At 43.0% G+C, this 19,976-nt stretch overlaps 1 protein-coding gene across 1 annotated transcript in view; it reads left to right on the forward strand.

Moving 5' to 3' along the window:
- The window catches only part of RYR3 (ryanodine receptor 3), a 563,198-nt gene that overhangs the window by 373,829 nt on the left and 169,393 nt on the right, over positions 1 to 19,976 (forward strand). Inside the window, exons 58-62 of the mRNA XM_034768994.1 lie at positions 271 to 333; positions 5,643 to 5,718; positions 5,883 to 6,006; positions 17,824 to 17,939; positions 18,267 to 18,334. Coding sequence (XP_034624885.1) covers positions 271 to 333; positions 5,643 to 5,718; positions 5,883 to 6,006; positions 17,824 to 17,939; positions 18,267 to 18,334 — 447 coding nt within the window. The remainder of the gene's footprint in view (positions 1 to 270; positions 334 to 5,642; positions 5,719 to 5,882; positions 6,007 to 17,823; positions 17,940 to 18,266; positions 18,335 to 19,976) is intronic.

Here is a 19,976-nt window from a genome sequence, read left to right on the forward strand (position 1 = left end):
GTGACTGCTCATGCTTAACTGTAATCATGTTCTTAATTGGTTTGCTGCACTGGGGTCTGATGAACAAAATGAGAATAATATATGTGTTTTATAGCCTCTGTTGTTGGTTAAACATCCATGGTATGTTCATTTCTGTACAAAATACAAAGGCAAACATGATTCCTACCCAAAGGGCTTCAGAAATCTAAATAGTTTAATTCTAATTTTGTTGACAGTAGAAATTAAGTAAATAGTTTAAAAACATCAATAACCCTTCCATTATATTTCCAGGGAAATGGATACAGCCCAACACCACTTGATCTTTCTAATGTTGTACTCTCTAGGGAGCTCCAGGTATGTATTAATATTCTCAGTGTATTCTGCAGAAAAAAATATGAAGCGACTTATCAACATGTAGGGTCACATCTTCAAAGGAATGTGTAATTGTTGTGCCTACAAAACCTGCACATGTGTGATTGCAAATGGGTAAGTATATACACAGATACACATTTTATGCACATATGTGGGGTTTTATGGGTACATGTACATGTCTGTGAGTGCACTTGTTGCACCCTCCTATACAAATAGGTAGATACTGCATTTGTTCTCTGTTTTGCAGAGTCAGTTAACATGATTTCAAAATGAGATGTCTGTTGTTTATCCTGCTGACAGTGTTTCATGGGCTAACTGGTATCATCTGGCCTTCTAGAAAATATTATAATGTAAAGCCCCTAAGGGGACTGCAGGCAAAGCATTTTCAGGAACTGCCCCACGTCTTAAGAACCTGTCTCTTGTCTTGGTTCTAAAGAGCCTGTATAAATTAATATTCCGGGCATGTTCCAAAGCCCATGTATTTTCCTAGGCATTTAATAAGAAAGTGAAATATGATTGAGGTATGCCTTATAAAGGTTGCATTATTATTCCAAACAAGTTTACTGGGGGGGAAAACAGCCTATAAATGACACTGCTTTTCTATATGTTATTTTTTTTTAAGTACATGCACCCAGATCATTGAAGGGGTCATTTTTACAAAACTAAATAAATAATGCAGTTCTGAATCAGAATGAAAATAAACAAATATTTAAAACAAATAAATATTTTATCTTCTATAGAGCCCGTGCCTTTTCTCACACTCCCCAACCTGGATCAGACCATGGTGGTATGTTGGCCTTCTCCTCTCCCAGTCCTGCTGCTTCTGACCCTCTTTCCTTCCCCTTTTCCAGTCTTTCTCCTCTTTTAAACAGTACTGCTTCTCACTCTTCTCCTTTCCCCCTCCATGTCGCTGACATTTACCACCCAACTCTTCCCCATCTATCCTCCTCATTCTGATTTTGACTCCTGGGTCTCTCTCTTCCTCTTCTCACAATCTCTGGCACTCATCCTTGGTGACTTCATCTTCCATGTTGATGACCCATCCAACCCCTTAGTTGCACGTTCCCTTGCTCTCACCTCTTTGAACTGCAGCTCTGGTTCAAGTCTCCCACTCACCAAAAGACACTTAACTTGGTCTTCACCAGTCACTAATCTCTCTCTGATCTCTCTGTTGATGAGTTCATCCTCTCTGACAATCACCTGATCTCTTTCAGCATCACCCATCAGTCCCCTCCCTGCTCCATGTCTCCAGTCCATCAGTACTGATGACTTCTCATCTGCTCTCACCTCTCTCATCCCTGTTTTCTTTTCCCTTTCTTCCGTTGATATGGTTGTTGATTCTCTCCATGATTTGCTCTCTTTCACCCTTGACTTTTTGGCCCAGCTGTCCCATTGCCAGATCTGCCAGCCCTCATCCCTGACTCGTGCCCAACATCTGCTTCCTGTGCTCCTGTTCTCATGTTATAGAGCTGTAACCATGCCTGCTTGGTGTCCCCCTCTAGTGGAACCTAATACAGCTGTCAGATAGAGTCAGATACAGTTTTAGCTCAGAGCTATGTGGCTTTTAACTCATGCAGTAGAGGCTGATGCATTTAGCTTCAGAGGTCCCAGGTTCGATCCTGGCCACCGCCAACCAGGGTCTGTTGGCATAACGGAGCATCTCTGGCAGAAATCCCATGGCCTGGCTGACGTCCTCCATTACAAATCTGTTCTTTCTTCTTTAGTTCTGTCATCTTCCTAGCTAAACAACTCTGCTCTTCCAACTTAATGGAATCCCATACCCTCAATCCCAGCCCCCGAACTCCCAGAACTCCACCTATGTGGGTGCTCTGGAGTCACAGGTTAACTCTCAAAGGACACATGATGGATGTAACACACAAGACACACAGAATTCTCTTTACTTAACAGCACAAGAGATGCATAGAACATTTAGAAAACAACAAACACTGTGAATACCATTCCCCTGATCCTGGCTCACCCTTCCCTTGGAAGTCCACGGGGGACCATCTGAGTTCAGGTAAGCAGAGTTAGCCCCAGCCTCTTCAGGCTCCTGTAGCAGCCTCCCTCCATTTGAGCTGGTGAAAATGGCCTTTTATAACCTTTTTAAAATCTTTGTCAGGTGACTTCTGGAATCAGATTCCTCAGGTGATCACAGATCCACACAGGACCTTATTGCTAGTTTCCTCTCCCCTGACAAACCAGTTCTCCTGAGTGGGAGCCAGTTTATTTTCTAGGGTGTTTATATTTGAATAGATCATCCCATTTAACAATCCTCTATTGTCAGCCCTGTATTTCAGTCCCAACATGGAGGTAAAAAGACAACAGACAATTAGCTCCCATAATCAAAATGAAGTTTGCAGTCTGATGAAGATACATGCAGAGAGTTCATGATATCAAACATTCATAAGTTATGAAGACAAATTCCCAAAATCATTACAGCTTCCGTGACTCTCCTCTCCTGGTTCTCCTCCTAATTCCAGCCTCACTCCTTCAGCTTGTTCTTCTGGCAATCCTCCTCATTCCTCCTCCAACTTTTCGGTAGGTATTATAGGACTCTGGCCTTTGTCCCTTTCTCTTCTCTCTTTACCCCTTATCTCTGGGTAATCTTATTCACAAACACAAATTAACTACCATCTCTGTGCTGAATACTCACAGATCTACATCTTTACTCTAGGTGTGTCTCCATCTACCCAAGCTAAAATCTCAGACTCTCTCTAACATCTTCTTGTGGCTGTTGAACCATCAGCTCAAGCTCAACATGGCTAAGACAGATCTCATAATCTTTTCCCCCCACACCATCTTTCTCAATCACTGTGGACAGCACAGCCATCCTGCCTATCACTCAGGCTTTTAACTTGGGTATTATCTTTAAATTTGACATCTCTGGAGGTCCCCATATCCAGGCTGTGTCTACAGCTTGCTGATCCTTTTTTCATGATGTCTCTAAGATACGGCCTTTCCTATCCATTCATGCCGCTATAATTGTTGTCTCATCTTCTCATGTCTTGATTACTGGAACATAATTTTTTGTGGCCTTGACAAATGCAGTGTTGTGCCACTCTATCCACTCACCATGCTGCTACAAAGATCATTTTCTTAGCTCATTGCTTTGATCATGACATTCCTCTCTTTGCACCATCTGTAGGCTCCCCCTTCTCTTTTGCATCAAACATAAGCTTCTTCTTCAAGTGGTGTCCCTGTGGGTGCTCCACTCTTGGTGTCGGTGTGTCCCTGCACCGTAGATCGGAGATTTTTCACAGCAGTACTCGGTCGGGGGAAGGGCGTGCACAGGAGCTGTCTCGTCCAGCCATTGGCGCCTCCAGTAGCACGCGCACCCTCGACTGTCCCCTCAGTTCCTTCTCAACCATCCTCAGCTACAGACGGAGCTCCGCGGCAGTACTCTCCTTGATTCTTTCTGGGGGAAAAAAGTTACATAGGAACTTCTTGTTAGTCTATACTTAGTTACATAGTTTTGTTAGTTCCTCTTAGAGGTTTTTCTTCAACAAAAAAAAAATTTCTTTACTTAGTTCTCACTTTAGGAATAGCTCTATGATTTACCACTTCAATTAACTCCCACCCTCATCTATCAAGAGCGGGGGAGAGGCTTAACTGAAGTCATGCCGGGCTCAACAGGGTTTAAAAAGTGTGACTCCTGCCGTGAACCGATGCTGGTCTCTGACGGCCAGGCATCCTGCATCCGTTGTGTGGGAGAAACTCATATCTCCCAGAAAAGCATACACTGCAGCAACTTGAAGTCAAGAGCAAGACGTGATAGGGATCTCCGTTTGAAAATGGTTCTGATGAAGAAATCCTTCCAACCTCCGCAAAAGACGTCCTCCGGGGAGTCTCATAAACTGAGATCCCTAAGCGATGATAAGGCTCCGACTTCCAAAACTATCAGGAAGCAAGCCTCGACCTCTCCAACAAGGGACTCTCACAAAAAGAGAGCTTCCCCAGCAAGGTCTTTACCCTCAGTGCTCCACTCATCCAGAGAGAGCACTTATGAGGCACCAGGCTCCTCCGGCACCGTCCCTCAGCAGACCTCTGCCGAGCCTCATTGCGCGGCACCGGAGTCGAGACATCAAGTCTCCTCCACGGCACCGACTACCCTGGTGCGGAGCGCAACACAGGCAGCGGCACTATGATAAATGCTGCTGCCACTGACTCCAGACTTGATGCCAGCTAGCAAGCTGAATCCGGCACCGGTCAGCACTCCAACGGTTGACTGCAACCCCACGGCGGGACCAGCACAACTCCTACATCATACTGACATAGCGGTTTCTTCCGCACCGCAGTCACCACTGCTCGGCACCGAACGCTCCCCAAGCTACATAGCACGGTACTATCCTTCATCTCCTGCAGCGATCTCCATGCATAGTGGCGAGGAAGTAGACTTGCAGGACACCCGCTTCTCCTCTCAACGTTCATCGCCATCACATATTAGACCTACATGGAACGCTATGAAGCCTTAGCCCCATCTGAGCATTCACAGCCTTGGTATGCACAGCACTGGCCTTACCCATTACCACCTTATCCCATGCAATGGCCACAATGGGATCCTTGGGCCACATACCAGAACCCATATTCTGGCTCCCTTTCCCCAGCCAGAAGAGGATTCAGAATACATCCATCCTTACCACTCAGAGAAACCTCTGACCCCCCTGAGACAGAGATAGAAGAGGAAGAGATACTATCACAGGCAGACCTGGATGATTCACCACCTGCCCCACACTCATCTTCCGCACCAGGGGAAGCGGTGACACCGTATACCCCAACAGCACCAGATGACCTGGAACAGTTCCAAGAACTCATCAAAAGAATAGTAAACAGCCAAGAAATTGCCTTATATGATGTGCAGGAGAAACAATGTAAGTTGTTAAAAATCTTACAGCCAGCATCATCGGCCAAGCTCGCCCTCCCCATGGATGAGACTATAAGGGAGCCTGCGGAGGCCATATGGCAAACACCAGCATGAACAATATTTATTTATTTGTTTGTAAACATAATAATTTTAAGCACTCATTGATTCATGCTGGAAAATATCTCCGGATCAGAACTTGCCCTTCAATTATTGTTGTTATTCTGGGTCAGATCCAAATAATGTCTCTATTGAGGCTAATGCTTTGTATATACATCAAATTAATTAATGAGATAAAATAATTGATATATTGTCTACAATGTTTCTGTATTTCAACTCAGTTTTTAAAGTGTATTTATGTGGAATAGTGTTAGCAAAATTTTTATTCTATCACCTTTTAATTTTGGATTGCCTTTTCTTTGTGGCGTTGTAGGGAATGGTTGAGGTAGTGGCGGAAAACTATCATAACATTTGGGCCAAAAAGAAGAAAATGGAATTGGAGAGCAAAGGTAAGAATAAAGTCTGGTGAACCACAAATGAAATGAGGGGCGGGAGGTGGAAGAGTCTGAAAGAACAGGAGACAACATACGACAATGTAAATTATGTAGGTCCCTTTATATTTGAAAAATAACATTACAATAGAAAAATTTACAGTTCTTTCAACTTTCCAAAGGAGGAGGTAGTCATCCTTTACTGGTACCTTATGACACCTTGACAGCCAAGGAGAAATCTCGGGACCGGGAGAAGGCACAAGAGCTGTTTAAATTCCTTCAAATGAATGGCATTGTTGTATCTAGGTAAGCTGTGCATTTATTTAAAATATTTCCTTACCAATACCTTCATTCTTGCTCATTACTTTCTCTAACTACTCTTTGTGTTAATTATGAACAACATAATTACCATTTTGTATTTTATCTGTAACTAAAAGAAAATTATAATTTCCAGTCCTTTCTTAACATAGAAAATTATTTTTATTTTTATTTGGGGGATAGCACAAATAGGTAAGATTTATAGTTCATGACAAATACAAAATATAATAATAAGATCTAAACCAAACAATGCAGACAGCTCAAAACTTCATAAATTAACACCTAGTAGTTGTCAGTAAGGATCATAGGCTTTGGGAAAATAGGCTTTTGGTCTAATGCTATAGAAATGTATATACATAAAATAATACTTTTAGTTGAATTTTTATGATAACTGGTCTGTAGGGTTATGTTTAATCTGTAAGACAAATGGACTCTTCGGTGTGCATCCCTGCATAACTTGTTCATGCAAAGTGGCAGAACTTACAAAAGACACCATGACATGCGTCATTTTAACTGAGGGCAGGATGAATACTAGGGAATTACTTATTCTGCGGTTAAATAAATAATTCATTATTGCAATACTGCATGAGGCCAAACCATTGAAAAATGAATTATTATACCAGAAGGGAAGAACCTCATAAGTTAAATAATATTCTTTTTGTAAAAATGTAATAAGACATTACCCGACAAAGAGCCTTTAAGGCCTTGTATATTTCATAGCATTCAGTATTTCTTGTAAACTAAAATGGTCTGGTAAGTGGGGTTCTTCTTCAAGTGATTGCACATGTCTATTCCATTTCAGATGATTTTACATGTGTATTCCACTTCAGGTGTGGACTTGCCAAAAGAGTTTTCCTTAGCGGTACCCATCGCGGTGGCACATGCACTGTGCATTTCCTTGTACGTCCAGGCCAAGGAATAATGGGCGAAGCCATCCAAGCACTCCCTCAGTTCCTTATCACTGCACTGTTGGAGCTCTCCAGGGGCCGTTGCTCTGGTTCCCCTTTTTTCCTCTGAAGAAACATTTTTTTTCTTGCAAATAGTTGTTATAGTGCTAGTGTTTAGTTACCTATTGTTTCCCACTTGGGAATATTTTATTTCTTATTTTCTCTGTGATTGTTTCACCTGGGACTAGGCAGTTTGGTTATGTCCAAGTGTCCTGGATTTAAGCACTGTCTAACTTGCAAGGGGGTCTGTCCTGAGCAGTGATCCTCATACCCGTTATTTAATGTGGCCCTCACCAAGGCAAAATAGAGCCAAGTGCTGTGGTTGCTGATCTTTTAAAAAGAGAACACAAAAATCCAGGGACATAAGAAACTACTTTATGGAATGATACTGGCTCCTACATGAAGAAGTGATTGGATTTCTTAAAGAAGAAGTGACACATGAGGGGGTCACTGAAGAGGGATGTGGAAGGGGGAAAGGAATAAAAAAGAACTGGAACATGTAACCCAGTTCCATGGTGCTTACACACCATTTATCAGTAGTGATGACTTTCCAAGCACCTGGGAGGAGGACAGTCTCCTTCTGAATGGTGGAGAAGTAAGATCCCTGAAGATTGGTAGTTGATAGCAGAGGGTTCTATATCCAACGAAGTTACATGCTGGATTTCAGCGTCTTCGGTGGCCTCTGTTTTGGTGACAGGATGTCTGTGCGAAAAGTAAGATGAATGTTCAATGCAGTCGTGATGGCATGTCTGTTATATGGAGCAGAAAACTGGTTATTAAAAACAGCTGAGCAGAGGAAACCAAACATTTTTTTCAACAAAAGTTATGGCATATTCTTAACATCCATTGGTTGATTTTGTCACAAACAAATTAGCTGATCCTGCCAAGCTGCAGTCTTGCACCAGTTAAGAACAAGACAGCTGCAAAAATGGGGTCATGTCCAATGTGCACAAGAAAGTACAGTTATACAAGGTTTATAGAGCTGCCATTGAAGGAAGTAGGGCATGAGGCCAGCCATGAAAGAGGTTGGAAGATTCAATTTTGTGGGATTTAAGAAGCCTAAAGCCTCCCATATTGACTCTTGCCAAAGGAAGAAGACTTGCAGGGACCATTCAAGATGGAAGTCCATTCTGTGCACTACCACAGCTACCTCATAGCTGTGTGAGTCTGCTACTTCTATGGGGAAGTTTTACCAAGGCTCTTACAGAACTAAAAACAATAAGGGGTGATTACCCCAGGATTGTAACCAGCTCTGGAGAAGCACGGGTGGTTTGCACATATTGGTTCAAAATGGATTTTCCAAAGATGAAGAGACAAACAAAGAACTTGGGATATATAAAGGGCTCAGGGCCTTCATTTTGAGTGAGAAAATGGACAGGACATTCTGTCCAATGGGGCCCCAATCCTGCTAAAAGGATGGAATCACTTTGGCCTAGTAGGACCCATAAGACTGAAAGGCAATTTCTGGTATGCTTATTACTAAGCGTGTAAGATTTGGTGTCGTTTTTATATGTTTTCTCTGTGATGCTTTGCCCTAAAAATAAATGTACTTTGCTTTGTGAAGGCTGGTTGGTAACTGGTGTACACTGTTGTAGCCCCTGGAGAAACAGCAACCCAGAGGTGCTTGCCCCCGGTCAAGCAGCAAGATGAGAGAGAGAGAGAGAGAGAGAGAAGGAGTGTCAACATCAATTCGAGATGGAGAGATTGTGCCAGCAAAACTGATCTGGTAGGTGGAGCCAGACCTCATATGCCTAGTCTGGGGGAGCCACATAGACTCCAAATTGTTTCCTTGCTTTAGGGAAGGGGATGACATGAATGTATTTCTAAATGCTTTTGAAATGGGATGTGAATTGAATAAGGTGGGGCAAGAAGACATGGTACGGTGTCTGGCTCCACTTCTGCCAGAGAAGGCCTTAGTCACTTTCATCTATATGAACAGAGAGCTCTCAATCTTTGCAGTTCTATCTAAAAAGAATTACTTCAAAAATTTAAAGTGATCCCTGAAGGAAGTTTGAGGGAATTCAAAAATAAAGGAGATATGAAGTATGCTGAAGTTGCAATTCAAAGTAAGGGGTACATAATTAAAATGGGAGTGGGTTGGAGAGTCACCACTGTCATGCTGTCTGGAGGGGTTCATGACCATGAGTGCCTATCTCAGGGCAGAGTGTCAAAAAGCAGGGCAGACACCCTAAACTGGTGATATGTTCTATAATTAAATTTTACCAGGCCAGTAACAGATGTGAACTTCTGGATCACTATAACAGTCTTACCATGGAGTCATACGGTCCCCTTAGGCTCTCAAGTCTATCTTGCCACCCAGGCAAGCTGGACTTAGTGATAAATGGTCACTTACACCAAAAATCACACAATATTCAGGTTGCTCCCAGTCCCAAGAGACCAGTCATTTATCCCAGATCAATTTGCATCTTAGATCTCACACCAAAGATAATACCTGTAGCCAATCCTGTAATAAACTAACGAAAGGATTTATTAACTAAGAAAAAGAAATAAGACTTATTTAAAGTTTAAAGAAGACAACATTATGCACAAATGAGTTCAGTCTATGGTTCTAAAAAGTCACAGAGATATAATAATCTGTCAGCATTGGATGGTCTTTTCGGGGCTTAACTCAGGTAGACCTTAGGGTTCTCTGCTTTCTTGTTTCTTAGCTCCAGCCCTTGCAAGAATCCAAACAGCAAAGAGATGAAAAATTTTCTTCTGACCCTGTTTTATCTTTTACATTTAGCCTTCCAGTCCAGCTCCCTTACACGTAGCATTTCCAAGCTATGAGAGAGTGTAGTGGTGTGACGGTTGTCCCTCCCACTCTGGGTTGGAGGGAGGCCACACTGCCTCACTACGCCATAAGGACTGCTGCCGAATATCAGGGGAATTAGCGTTAGACGGTAGTGTCTCAATTGGTCTAACAGGGCTGATCCCCCAGATAGTCAGTTGGTTCTGGTCCTCAGGCAAAAGCAGGGTCTCCCAGGGCCAGTAGGCTCTGGACCTTAGACTGGGGCTGAGCAGCCAACCATCTATAGCCCCTGGCCCCTTTAAGCCAGGGCTGGGCAAACACCTTAGTCTGTGATCTCTGGGCCCTTTTGGCAGGGGCCAGAGCAGACACAGTAGTCTGCAGGCTCTGGGCCTGTTAGGCAGGGGCCAGAGTGAACCCAGCTGTCTATAAGCTCTGGGCCCTTTAAAGAGGGGCAGAGCAAACACAGTAGTCAATTAAGCTCTAGGCCCTTGGGTAAGGGGCAGAGCAAATACATCAGTCAATTAAGCTCTGAGCCCTTCAGGCAGGGGCAGAGCGAAAACCCAGAAGTCAATTAGCTCTGGGCCCTTGGTGCAGGGACAGAGCAAAAACCCAGGAGCCAAACGTCCTAGCTCTGGCGGACAACAAATAAATGCAGGCCTCTTGACCTGGCAAGGGTAGGCTGCCACCCCAGGTGTGGAGTGCCAGCGAGGGGGCCGGCCCACCCTACTCCACTGGGCCCTGACTCAGGGCCCTAATAGTTGGCAGAGTGGTCCGCCACTGAGTCAGCAGAGAATCCAGCAGCAACACGCCGACCTTGCTTCAGGCAGTGCTACAGCCAGACTGAAGTAGGCTGTCCCTGGGCAACTTTCTATCCTCCCCTCAGGGTGTACCTGGCACCATGGGGCAACTTCCATCTCCTCCAGGTGGATGGCCAGCAGTAGTCCTGGCAGGTCTGCGGTAGACACAGGTTCTGCAGCGGGCAGGGCATCACCGGGCTTGGTAAGCAGGACATGTCTGTCTCCCTCGGCGTCCTGGCTGCAACTGAGCTAGAAATAACGTTTCTGCCCATCATTATCAGGGAACCAGAGGCACTACAGAGCAGGGTGGTAGTGGTGCCTCCAGCTGAAAGCAGGGACGCTGCGGCATCTGCAGTACACTGCCAAATCTATGATACCCATCCAAGGATGGGAAATGTCCATGTAAAGTGTGTGATAGCTGCTTGGGAGATGATAATAGGTAACTACAGTCAGGAAGGAACAGGAACTTTTCCCCTGGTCTATGTGAAAATGAAAACGATACTGAGCCATCTGTGGGAGGAAAGGCTGCTCAGCTTGACTCAGTGTATTGGGAACAAAAGATCACCTCCATCTAGCATGCTGGTATCAGGCCATCACTACCAATTTACTATCCTCCCTTTTTGCCTCTCATGAGCTCCCAGATTATTTACCAAATGCCTGGCCATCATAGCTGTCTATCTCCACAGAATTTGCATTCAGGTATTCCCCTACCTAAAAAATTGTTTAATTCAGGGGCATTCCAGACATCAGGAAAATCCAGACTCTGCTTGCCCAGCTGTACCTGATTATAAAAACAAAGAAGTCCGTCTTTTATCCTGTACAGAAAATTGAGTGATTCTGGGCGCTCCTAGATTCTGCATCAGCCATGGCATGCCTCCCTCAGACCAGGTTTCAAGCAATTCTGGAGTTATGCAACTTGCTCCAGGCTCACCTGCAAACAACAGTGAGAAAAAAGAAGAACAGGAGTACTTGTGGCACCTTAGAGACTAAAAAATTTATTAGAGCATAAGCTTTCGTGGACTACAGCCCACTTCTTCGGATGCATATAGAATGGAACATATATTGAGGAGATATATATACACACATACAGAGAGCATAAACAGGTGGGAGTTGTCTTACCAACTCTGAGAGGCCAATTAATTAAGAGAAAAAAAACAGTGAGAAAGTGTTTAAGGCTTCTGGGACACATGGCCTCTTGCACATATGGCCTCTTCCACATGCCAGATAACACCTGAGATTCCACAGGACTGGTTAAAAATCCATCAATTGTCCATATGACATCCTCTGGACAGGTTGATTCATGTACCTGCAAGAGTAATATCTTTCTTGGTATCCTTGATATCCTTTTTGAACAGGTGGAAAGTTCAATGAAACATCTGCAAGGGAGTGCCCTTCTCTCTCCCCTTCCTCTTATGACTCTGATCTTCTTTAGTTTGGCATGCACGTCTGGGTCCCTGACAGAGGGACAAACACCAGAGATGGAGAGGAGTTATTTAAGTTAAGGGCCAATGTTGGCACAAGAACAAATGGATATACCTGGCGGTCAACAAGTTTAGGCTTGAAATTAGATGAAGGTTTCTAACCATCTACAGAGTGAAGTTCTGGAAGAGCCTTCCAAAGGGAGTAGTGGGGGCAAAAACCATAACTTGTTTCAAGATTGAGCTTGATAAGTTTATGGTATGATGAGATTAACTACAATGGTATATGGCCTATCTGTGACTGCTATTAGCAAATATCTCCCCCGGCCAGAGATGGGACACTAGATGGAGAGGGCTCTGAGTTACTATAGAGAATTTGTTCCCAGTTGTCTGGATGGTGGGTCTCTCCCCCATGTGCTCACAGTGTAACTGATTACCATAATGGGGGTCAAGAAGGATTTTTTTCCCAGGTCAAATTGGCAGAGAGCCTGGAGGTTTTTCACCTTCCTCGGCAGTGTGGGACATGGGTCACTTGCTGGCTTGAAGTCGAGTAAATTGTGGATTCTCTGTAACTTGAAGTCTTTTTAAATCAAGATTTGAGGGCTTCAGTAACTCAGCCAGTGTAGGTGGGTGTGGTTCTGTGGCCTGTGATGTGCAGGAAGTCAGACTAGAATAGATGATCATGATCTCCTCTGGCCTTAAAATCTTTGAGATAAGGGGAAATTCTGTTTAGGTCCTTACAGACAATATGACAGCATTATGACATGGAGAGCCAGATCAGATCTGTCAGGAAGCTTTTAGGCTCCGGAATTTTTGCATTCAGAATAAGATAATACTCTGGGTGTCTCATCTACAAGGGATTCAAATTTCTCTGGAGGATCATCTCAGTGGGTCTTTCAGCAGGGATCATAAGTGGTCTCTAAAAATCAATATAGTACGAGTGATTTTTCAGACCTGGGAGAGACAGACTGTGGATCTTTTCACTACAAAGCAAAAGAAGTAGTGCCATCGATTCTGCTCCACAGTGGGTCAGAGCCTGGGTTCAATCATGGACATGTTCCTGTGTTCGTGGAAGATGAATCTCTGCGCCTTCCCTCTCGTAACCTTGATATACCTTGGGTAATTCTCAAAACAAAGTAAGATCATGCTTCTCTAATATTAATTGCTCAAGCTCTAATATTAATTGGACACAACAGCACCAGTTTTTGGGCCTCCAGAAGTTGTCAGTACGACTGCCCTTGATTCTGCCTCAGGATATAGACTGCTTTCTGAGAATCACAGCCTTGTGTTAAATCCGATCCTCGGAGCCTCACAACATGGCTGCTGAGTGGCTAGACTGGGGTGGGGGGGGAAGGGAATGGTCACTAGTTGTGCCGAACTTTACTGAACAATAGGAAATTGTCCACCAGAGAGAGTTACCTACACAAAGGGAATCTTTTCTTGCTGTGGACATGCAAGTGGAATGCTCTTCCTGGTGAGGCAAGGGTTCAGGATGTTCTAGAGTATTTGCTACATCTGAGAGAATCAGGTCTCTTTCTAAGCTCCCTCAAGGTGCTCCTGGTTGCACTTTCAGCTTTTTATCTTCTGTTTCAAGGTCATTTGATATTTTCCAACTCTCTGCTAATCAGACTTTTTAAAGGGAATAACCAGGCTTTTTCCTCAGGTTAAAGAACTACTTTCCCCTGGGATTTAAACTTAATATTGTCAGCTCTAATGGGTCTTCCTTTTCAGCCTTTAGCTTCTTGCCCTCTTCCATATTATCACCCACGGTAGCCTTTCGGTGGCGTTTATTTCTGATTATAGGGTTGGAAAACTGCAAGAATTATTGGCAGACCAACTTTATACTATTTTTATAAGGATAATGTTGCTTTAAGACCTATTCTGAAGTTTTTTTTCTAAGGTGGGTACTAATTTCCATTTCAACTAAACCATCTATTTACCTACTGGGTTTTTTCCAAACCACATTCACACAAGGGTGAGGAATAACTTCATTCGCTGGCTGTCATTCTTTCCCTCAAATATTTTTTCTGGAAGGGTGAGGATGAAATGGCAAGTAGTTACCTCACAACAGATTTCTGATTGGATCATCTGCATTTCTACGTGTTATGATGTTGCAAATTCTAAACCACCTTCCAAGCTGACGGCACATTCCACAAGTGCACAGACAGTTTAGTAGCATTCTAAAAGAACATTCCAATACAAATATGTGTAGAGCAGTGACTTGGTCTCCAGTTCACATCTTTATCAAGCACAGTGCCATTTCATTGGCTTCCAGAAGCAATGTAGATTGTAGGAAGGCAGTTCTGCAGTTGTTTTTCAATAGACACCAAGCTCTGCACCATAGACAACTGCTTGGGAGTCATGGAAATGAAATAGGTATGTGCAATCAGATGACAAAGAAAAAACAGTTCTATACCTGGAACTATTTTTCTTTTAGCTGTGTTGCACATGTCTATTCCATGACCTGCCCTCTTGAACTGTGCTTCAGAGTCCATTATATTACAATTCCAGTGCAAAGGAACTGAGGTGGTACTGGGGCACCTCTGTCTTTTATGCCCCCAGCTGAATGCATGAGGAGATGCACAGCACATGTGCCACCCCAACAGGTACCACTAGGGAAAACTCTCCAGCTACAGTGTGCTGGGTGCACACATACCTGAAGTGGAATAGCCACGTGCAACACATCTCAAAACACAACAGTTACAATACAGGTATGTAACCATTTTTCTTCTGAACTTGGAGGAGGTAGATAGATTTAGTTTGTTCTTCAAAAAATGAATGCCTATAGGGAAAGCATAGACTCAGCTTCAAATAAATTAATACTAATAAACACACAGGTGGTGTGACTTGACTCCCAAGAGTACTCCTATTGGCTGCAATGATACTATTTGTATGACTAAAGTAAATCATGTGCATAAGTGTTTACATCAAAGGGCCCTAAAAATTGTACTCCTTTATTTTTACTGAATGAAATCCACTTAACTCAAATATTTAGGCTCTTTGTGAGTGGAGATCAGAGCAGCTGGAATTAAATTCACCCAAGTCCGAAGCCAAACTGCAGGTCTGTGGTGCAGCACCCCCATTCCTTTGAGTAGTCGCTTTGTAGCCTATGTATAGGAATAGCAATTGAAGCCCCTCTATACTAATTGCACAGGGTATTGGTGCCACCCCTGGATTTGTTAAAATATTCATCTCCGTCATCCTCCTGACCTGCCCCCTATGGGGCCAGCATGGAAACCTTTTTGATGGCACATAGAGGAGGATAGCTGCTGGTCCAGCACAACCCTATGTGAGGTTGAAGTGGTTTGAAGGCCTTGTGGCAGCATTTTGCATCTGGGTGAATTTCACCAATAGACAATAACCTTTTCTCAATATTTTCTTTAAAATATAATATATAAAGGTAACACCTTTTGAAATCCCTGCTTGCAGTTACCCCATTTCCAGAATTTCAGTCAGATAACTGTTGGGCTAAACTGTGAAAATAGGTACGTTCTTGTAATTGGAATTGGTTAGGTTGCATAGTATGTGTACTCTATAAACATATCTGCCTTTGCTTTAACAATTGAGTCCTTTTTCTTCAACTTAACACATTTGAAGAAAACTGGACTTTTAGGTTTTTATGAAATAGGATGTATAGAAATAATTTCTTAGGCTTTATGAGGGTACATATTAGAAACAATTTATGTTCCTTTAAAGTTAAGTGGCTTTCATTCCATGTAAATGAATTTGGAAGACAGCTGCTCTCTTTTTTCTTATGATAAAGGATTCTTTTTCATTTAATGAAGCTATCAAGTCCTTGATTTTCCAGGAAATTACATGTAATCAGTTAGCAATCATGACATAATATAAAGTCAAGAAGAGTATATTCACTATGGCCTCAGGAAAAATAAGGAAACATATTTGTTTGCATTGTACACTGAGAGATCATGAAGCAGAAGAGGCCTATAAGGCATAAATAGCTGCCAGATACTCACTGTTACTGTAATCATACACCACATGATGGAACAAATATATAGAGAGTTATTTGGTTGTACAAAATCAAATAATTAAATAGCAGAACATGGAAATGTATAAACTGTCATGCATTTAACACTGGAGGGAGAATGAACAAGTATACAGTGATGATGAAAAAGTAGTAAGCAAAGTAAATGTAGAAAAAACAAAGATGTAAAGCAGAATAAAAGAAAGTAAATACAAGTCTGTTTTAAAAACAAATCAAAGGCATAAATCGATAGAGCTATCTGACTTCTATGAGGGAAATAAATTGGGCAAACAATGACAGGAAAATTTCAGGGAGGGAAAGTTTAGTCTGTAACTAGAATATTCTAAATTTTTTTTGTCTTAAATCAATGCATGGCGTTTTGACAGTTATAGTTTCCTGTCTATTTTTTTAAAATACAAATTTGGGGGGCAGGATAGCTCAGTGGTTTGAGCATTGGCCTGCTAAAACCCGGGGGTTGTGGGTTCAATCCTTGAGGGGGGCATTTAGGGATCAGGGGCAAAAAAAAAAAAAAAAACCTGTCAGGGGACAGTACCTGGTCCTGCTAGTGAAGGCAGGGGACTGGATGACCTTCAAGGTCCCTTCCATAGGTATAACTCCATACATATTTTTTTGCCTCCTCCTCCCCACACTAATCTTTATTTAAATAGAGAACCTGAATGATGCCTCAAAGATATGGCTTAAACAATATGTACCACAAGAAAAAAAAACCCTAAGGTTCAAATCCACAAAGGGACTTAGGCCTTGCAACACCGAGTCTTCTGGCACCTACAATTTAGATCCCTAGGCACCCAGTGGAATCCAGAACTCTGAGTTTAGGTGCTTGGGCTGCCTATACAATGCATGGGGAGATAGGTGCCTAAAAATGGGATCCACAAAAGCTAGCTACGTAGTGGGAAAGATGAGTCCCTTTAGCTTACTGGTTAGTACATTCACCTAGGATGTGGGAGACCTCAGTTCAGTTTCTCTCTTTGCCTGATGAGAAGAAGGGATTGAACAGGGGTTTCTTGCCAGTCTGCTGAGTGGCCTAATCACTGGGCTACAGAGCTTTTTTCACTCTCTAGACCCATGTATGTTTAATTTTTAATACACAGAAAGTACTTTCAACGGGCGAGATTGTGAGAGACCCGCAAAGAATATCCCATAGCCTAGTGCTATCCTATCCAATGGGCAAAAGGTTGCAAGGAGGAGTTCTTGTCTCCAGACATTTTTTGTAGAGTTAGGCCTGCTCTGAAGAAACCTACCAGCTTAGGCCCCACAGGTGAGAAAGATGGGAGAACACCTAGCTTCCCCTGGTTTGAGGGTCCCACTGGGGCATAGGCACCTGGGTGTCTAGAATGATGTATTGTGCACATGCCCAGAAGCAGGAACTTATGGTGCAAATTTAGGCACTAGAGGCATCTTCAGAATTGAGCAGGGTTTTTGAGGATCTCAGTGCTACCTAAATTCCAGACTTAGGTGCTTAAAGTGGGAGTTAGGTGCCTATGTTCTTTTGTGGATCTGGATCTGTCTGCTTCCTATGTAATATTCAGCATTTTCACCATGCACTGAAATCAGTGGAAATTGAGTAGCCAGCATCTTGCTGGATCAGGCTCAGAATGAAGACACTTTGATTTGTATAATGTGATCATAGCTGTCTGAAGTCATGATACTGAAGTGCATGATTTTTAAACTCTTTTCATGGAAAAGGATAAAATCCCTCTGAGAAATTTAGGCTTATTTTAAACAGTTACTACTGTAGAAATAGCTATTTGGAAAGAGTGTTGCTATGAAAGCTGGATTTTAATTTATGAAAATTTACCTTGATTAGGTAATAAAATAAAAAGGTCATGGAAAGCTTCATAGTAATCTGATAATTTGTAACATTTTTGTAATATCCTTTCTGAACTAGATGTCTGAAAGATATGGATTTGGATGCATCATCAATGGAAAAGAGGTTTGCATTTAAGTTTTTGAAGAAGATTCTAAAATATGTTGACTCTGCTCAAGAGTTCATTGCACATTTGGGTAAGTTTTTCAAGTGTTTTTATTTTGAACATCATAAAAGTAGTTAATATTTAAACTTTACAATGATAAAATAAACCCATTATGCTGAGTTGCACATATAACAACTTCTGTTGCTTTTGAGAAAATATACCATAAGATTCTGATTATTATTTATTCTAAAAAAATACTTGTTGTATCTGCTGAACCTGCCTGCTGGAGTGTCTATACTGCTTTACTTGTACTGCTTCAAAATTAAGTTTGCAAGGCTATTTCAAAGGACTGCAGAGTTATTTACAATTAGATTTTTGCTCAATCTTATTGACATTTGTGTTGATTGTATCCTTGCAGAAGCCATTGTCACCAGTGGAAAAACAGAGAAGTCGCCACATGACCAAGAAATTAAATTCTTTGCCAAAGTGAGTGACTTAATATTTCAAGGAATGTGCCCAAACTCCTGCTATTATACAGAATGCAGTGTGTGTAACAATCAGGACAAGGACGGTTAGACCTAATGGTCAGAGCAGGAGTCAGTCTGAGTCAGGTACAGGGAGGTCAGAGTCCAAGACAATCCAGAGGGCAAATCAAGTCAGGCATCAGTGTGCAGGCAGGATTAGGTACCAGGTTGCAGACAGCAGTTGAAGAGCAAAGGACAAACAAGGGTTGGAAGCCAGAGTCTAGGGTCAATTGCAAGCAGTGTCTGAAGCAGAGACAGACAGGCAATCTGTGTTGTTGCTCAGACAGCTCCCCTTCATGGCTTCCTGATTTAAATACTGGTGCCAGCCAATCAGTGGGCTCATAGGCGCCGACTCCGTGGGTGCTCCAGGGCTAGAGCACCCATGGGGAAAAAATGGTGGGTGCAGAGCACCCATCAGCAGCCTCCCTACCAGCTCTCCCCCACACCTCCTGCCCGCCAGCAGACCCCGCGGATCAGCACCTCCTGGCGTCTCCCGCCGCAAACTACTGTTTCTGGGCGTACAGGGAGGCTGGGAGGCAGGGGGGAGGAGCGGGGACGTGGCACACTTCAGGAGGGGGCAGAACTGGGCGGGAGGGGATGGGGGGGCGGGGCAGGTGTGGGCCTTGGGGGAAGGGGTGGAGTGGGGGTGAGGCCTGGGGTAGAGCCTGGGGTCGAGCACCCCCTGGCAGTTTGAAAAGTTGGTGCCTGTGAGTGGGCTATGAGGTCCTGCTGTGCAGTACTTCCTTCCAAGCCACCCTCACATGGTCCTCCTGTAGGAGCCTCACCTAAGCTTCCAGTGGCAATGCAGCAGCAGCAGCACAGAATCTCCAGTGTTCCAGCTCTGCGGATTCTTTTTTTGATGTGTTAATGTCACAGAACTATACGTGTAATGGAATATCTGTTTCCCATATATATAGGTGGGTAATGAGTCAGAGAGTGCAAGTGACATTTCCAGAGGTATTGCTTTAAGACACTATTTCTGGAAATTATTTTGCTAAGTGATAAGGGACATAGTATGAAATTAAAAGACAATATATTTATAACAGATAAAATGTAATATTCTTTTGTGGAACATATAAGTAATTTCTGGAACTTGCTGCCTCAGGATATTATTCAAGCAAATAGCTTAGTATGCTTTTTATAACAGGATTCAATATTTATATGCGTAAAAATGGCATATCCACTTGAATTTGCAGTTACAAGGGCTATCAGTCCTCATGCTCTGCGACATAAACTTGTCACCATTTAGGATAAGGAAGAAATGTCTTGCTCTGGGATAATATTTTCATGTTTGTTATGAGCAAGCAGGGCCATGGGGCTCAAGACCATATATGAAGCCAGATAGTTGGTAGGTATTGTCAATATGCATGGTCTAGTTATTCGAAGGTTTCATAATCCAGGGTGCAGGCAAGTTCAGCTGCTGGGAAATCAGTCCATGGGAGAATGGCAATCAGTGAACAGGCAGAGCGCAGGGGCAGGCTGGTCAGTGTCGATATTGGGCAGATTCAGGAATAGGCTTAGCAGGATGGGATACAGGTAGATCAGAAGACTGACCCGGGTAGCAGGAGTTTGGTCTCAGGTTCTGGGGAGCAATATGACTAAAA

The sequence above is a fragment of the Trachemys scripta genome, chromosome 4, assembly GCF_013100865.1.
Source record: "Trachemys scripta elegans isolate TJP31775 chromosome 4, CAS_Tse_1.0, whole genome shotgun sequence".
In the NCBI taxonomy this organism is placed as follows: domain Eukaryota; kingdom Metazoa; phylum Chordata; order Testudines; family Emydidae; genus Trachemys; species Trachemys scripta.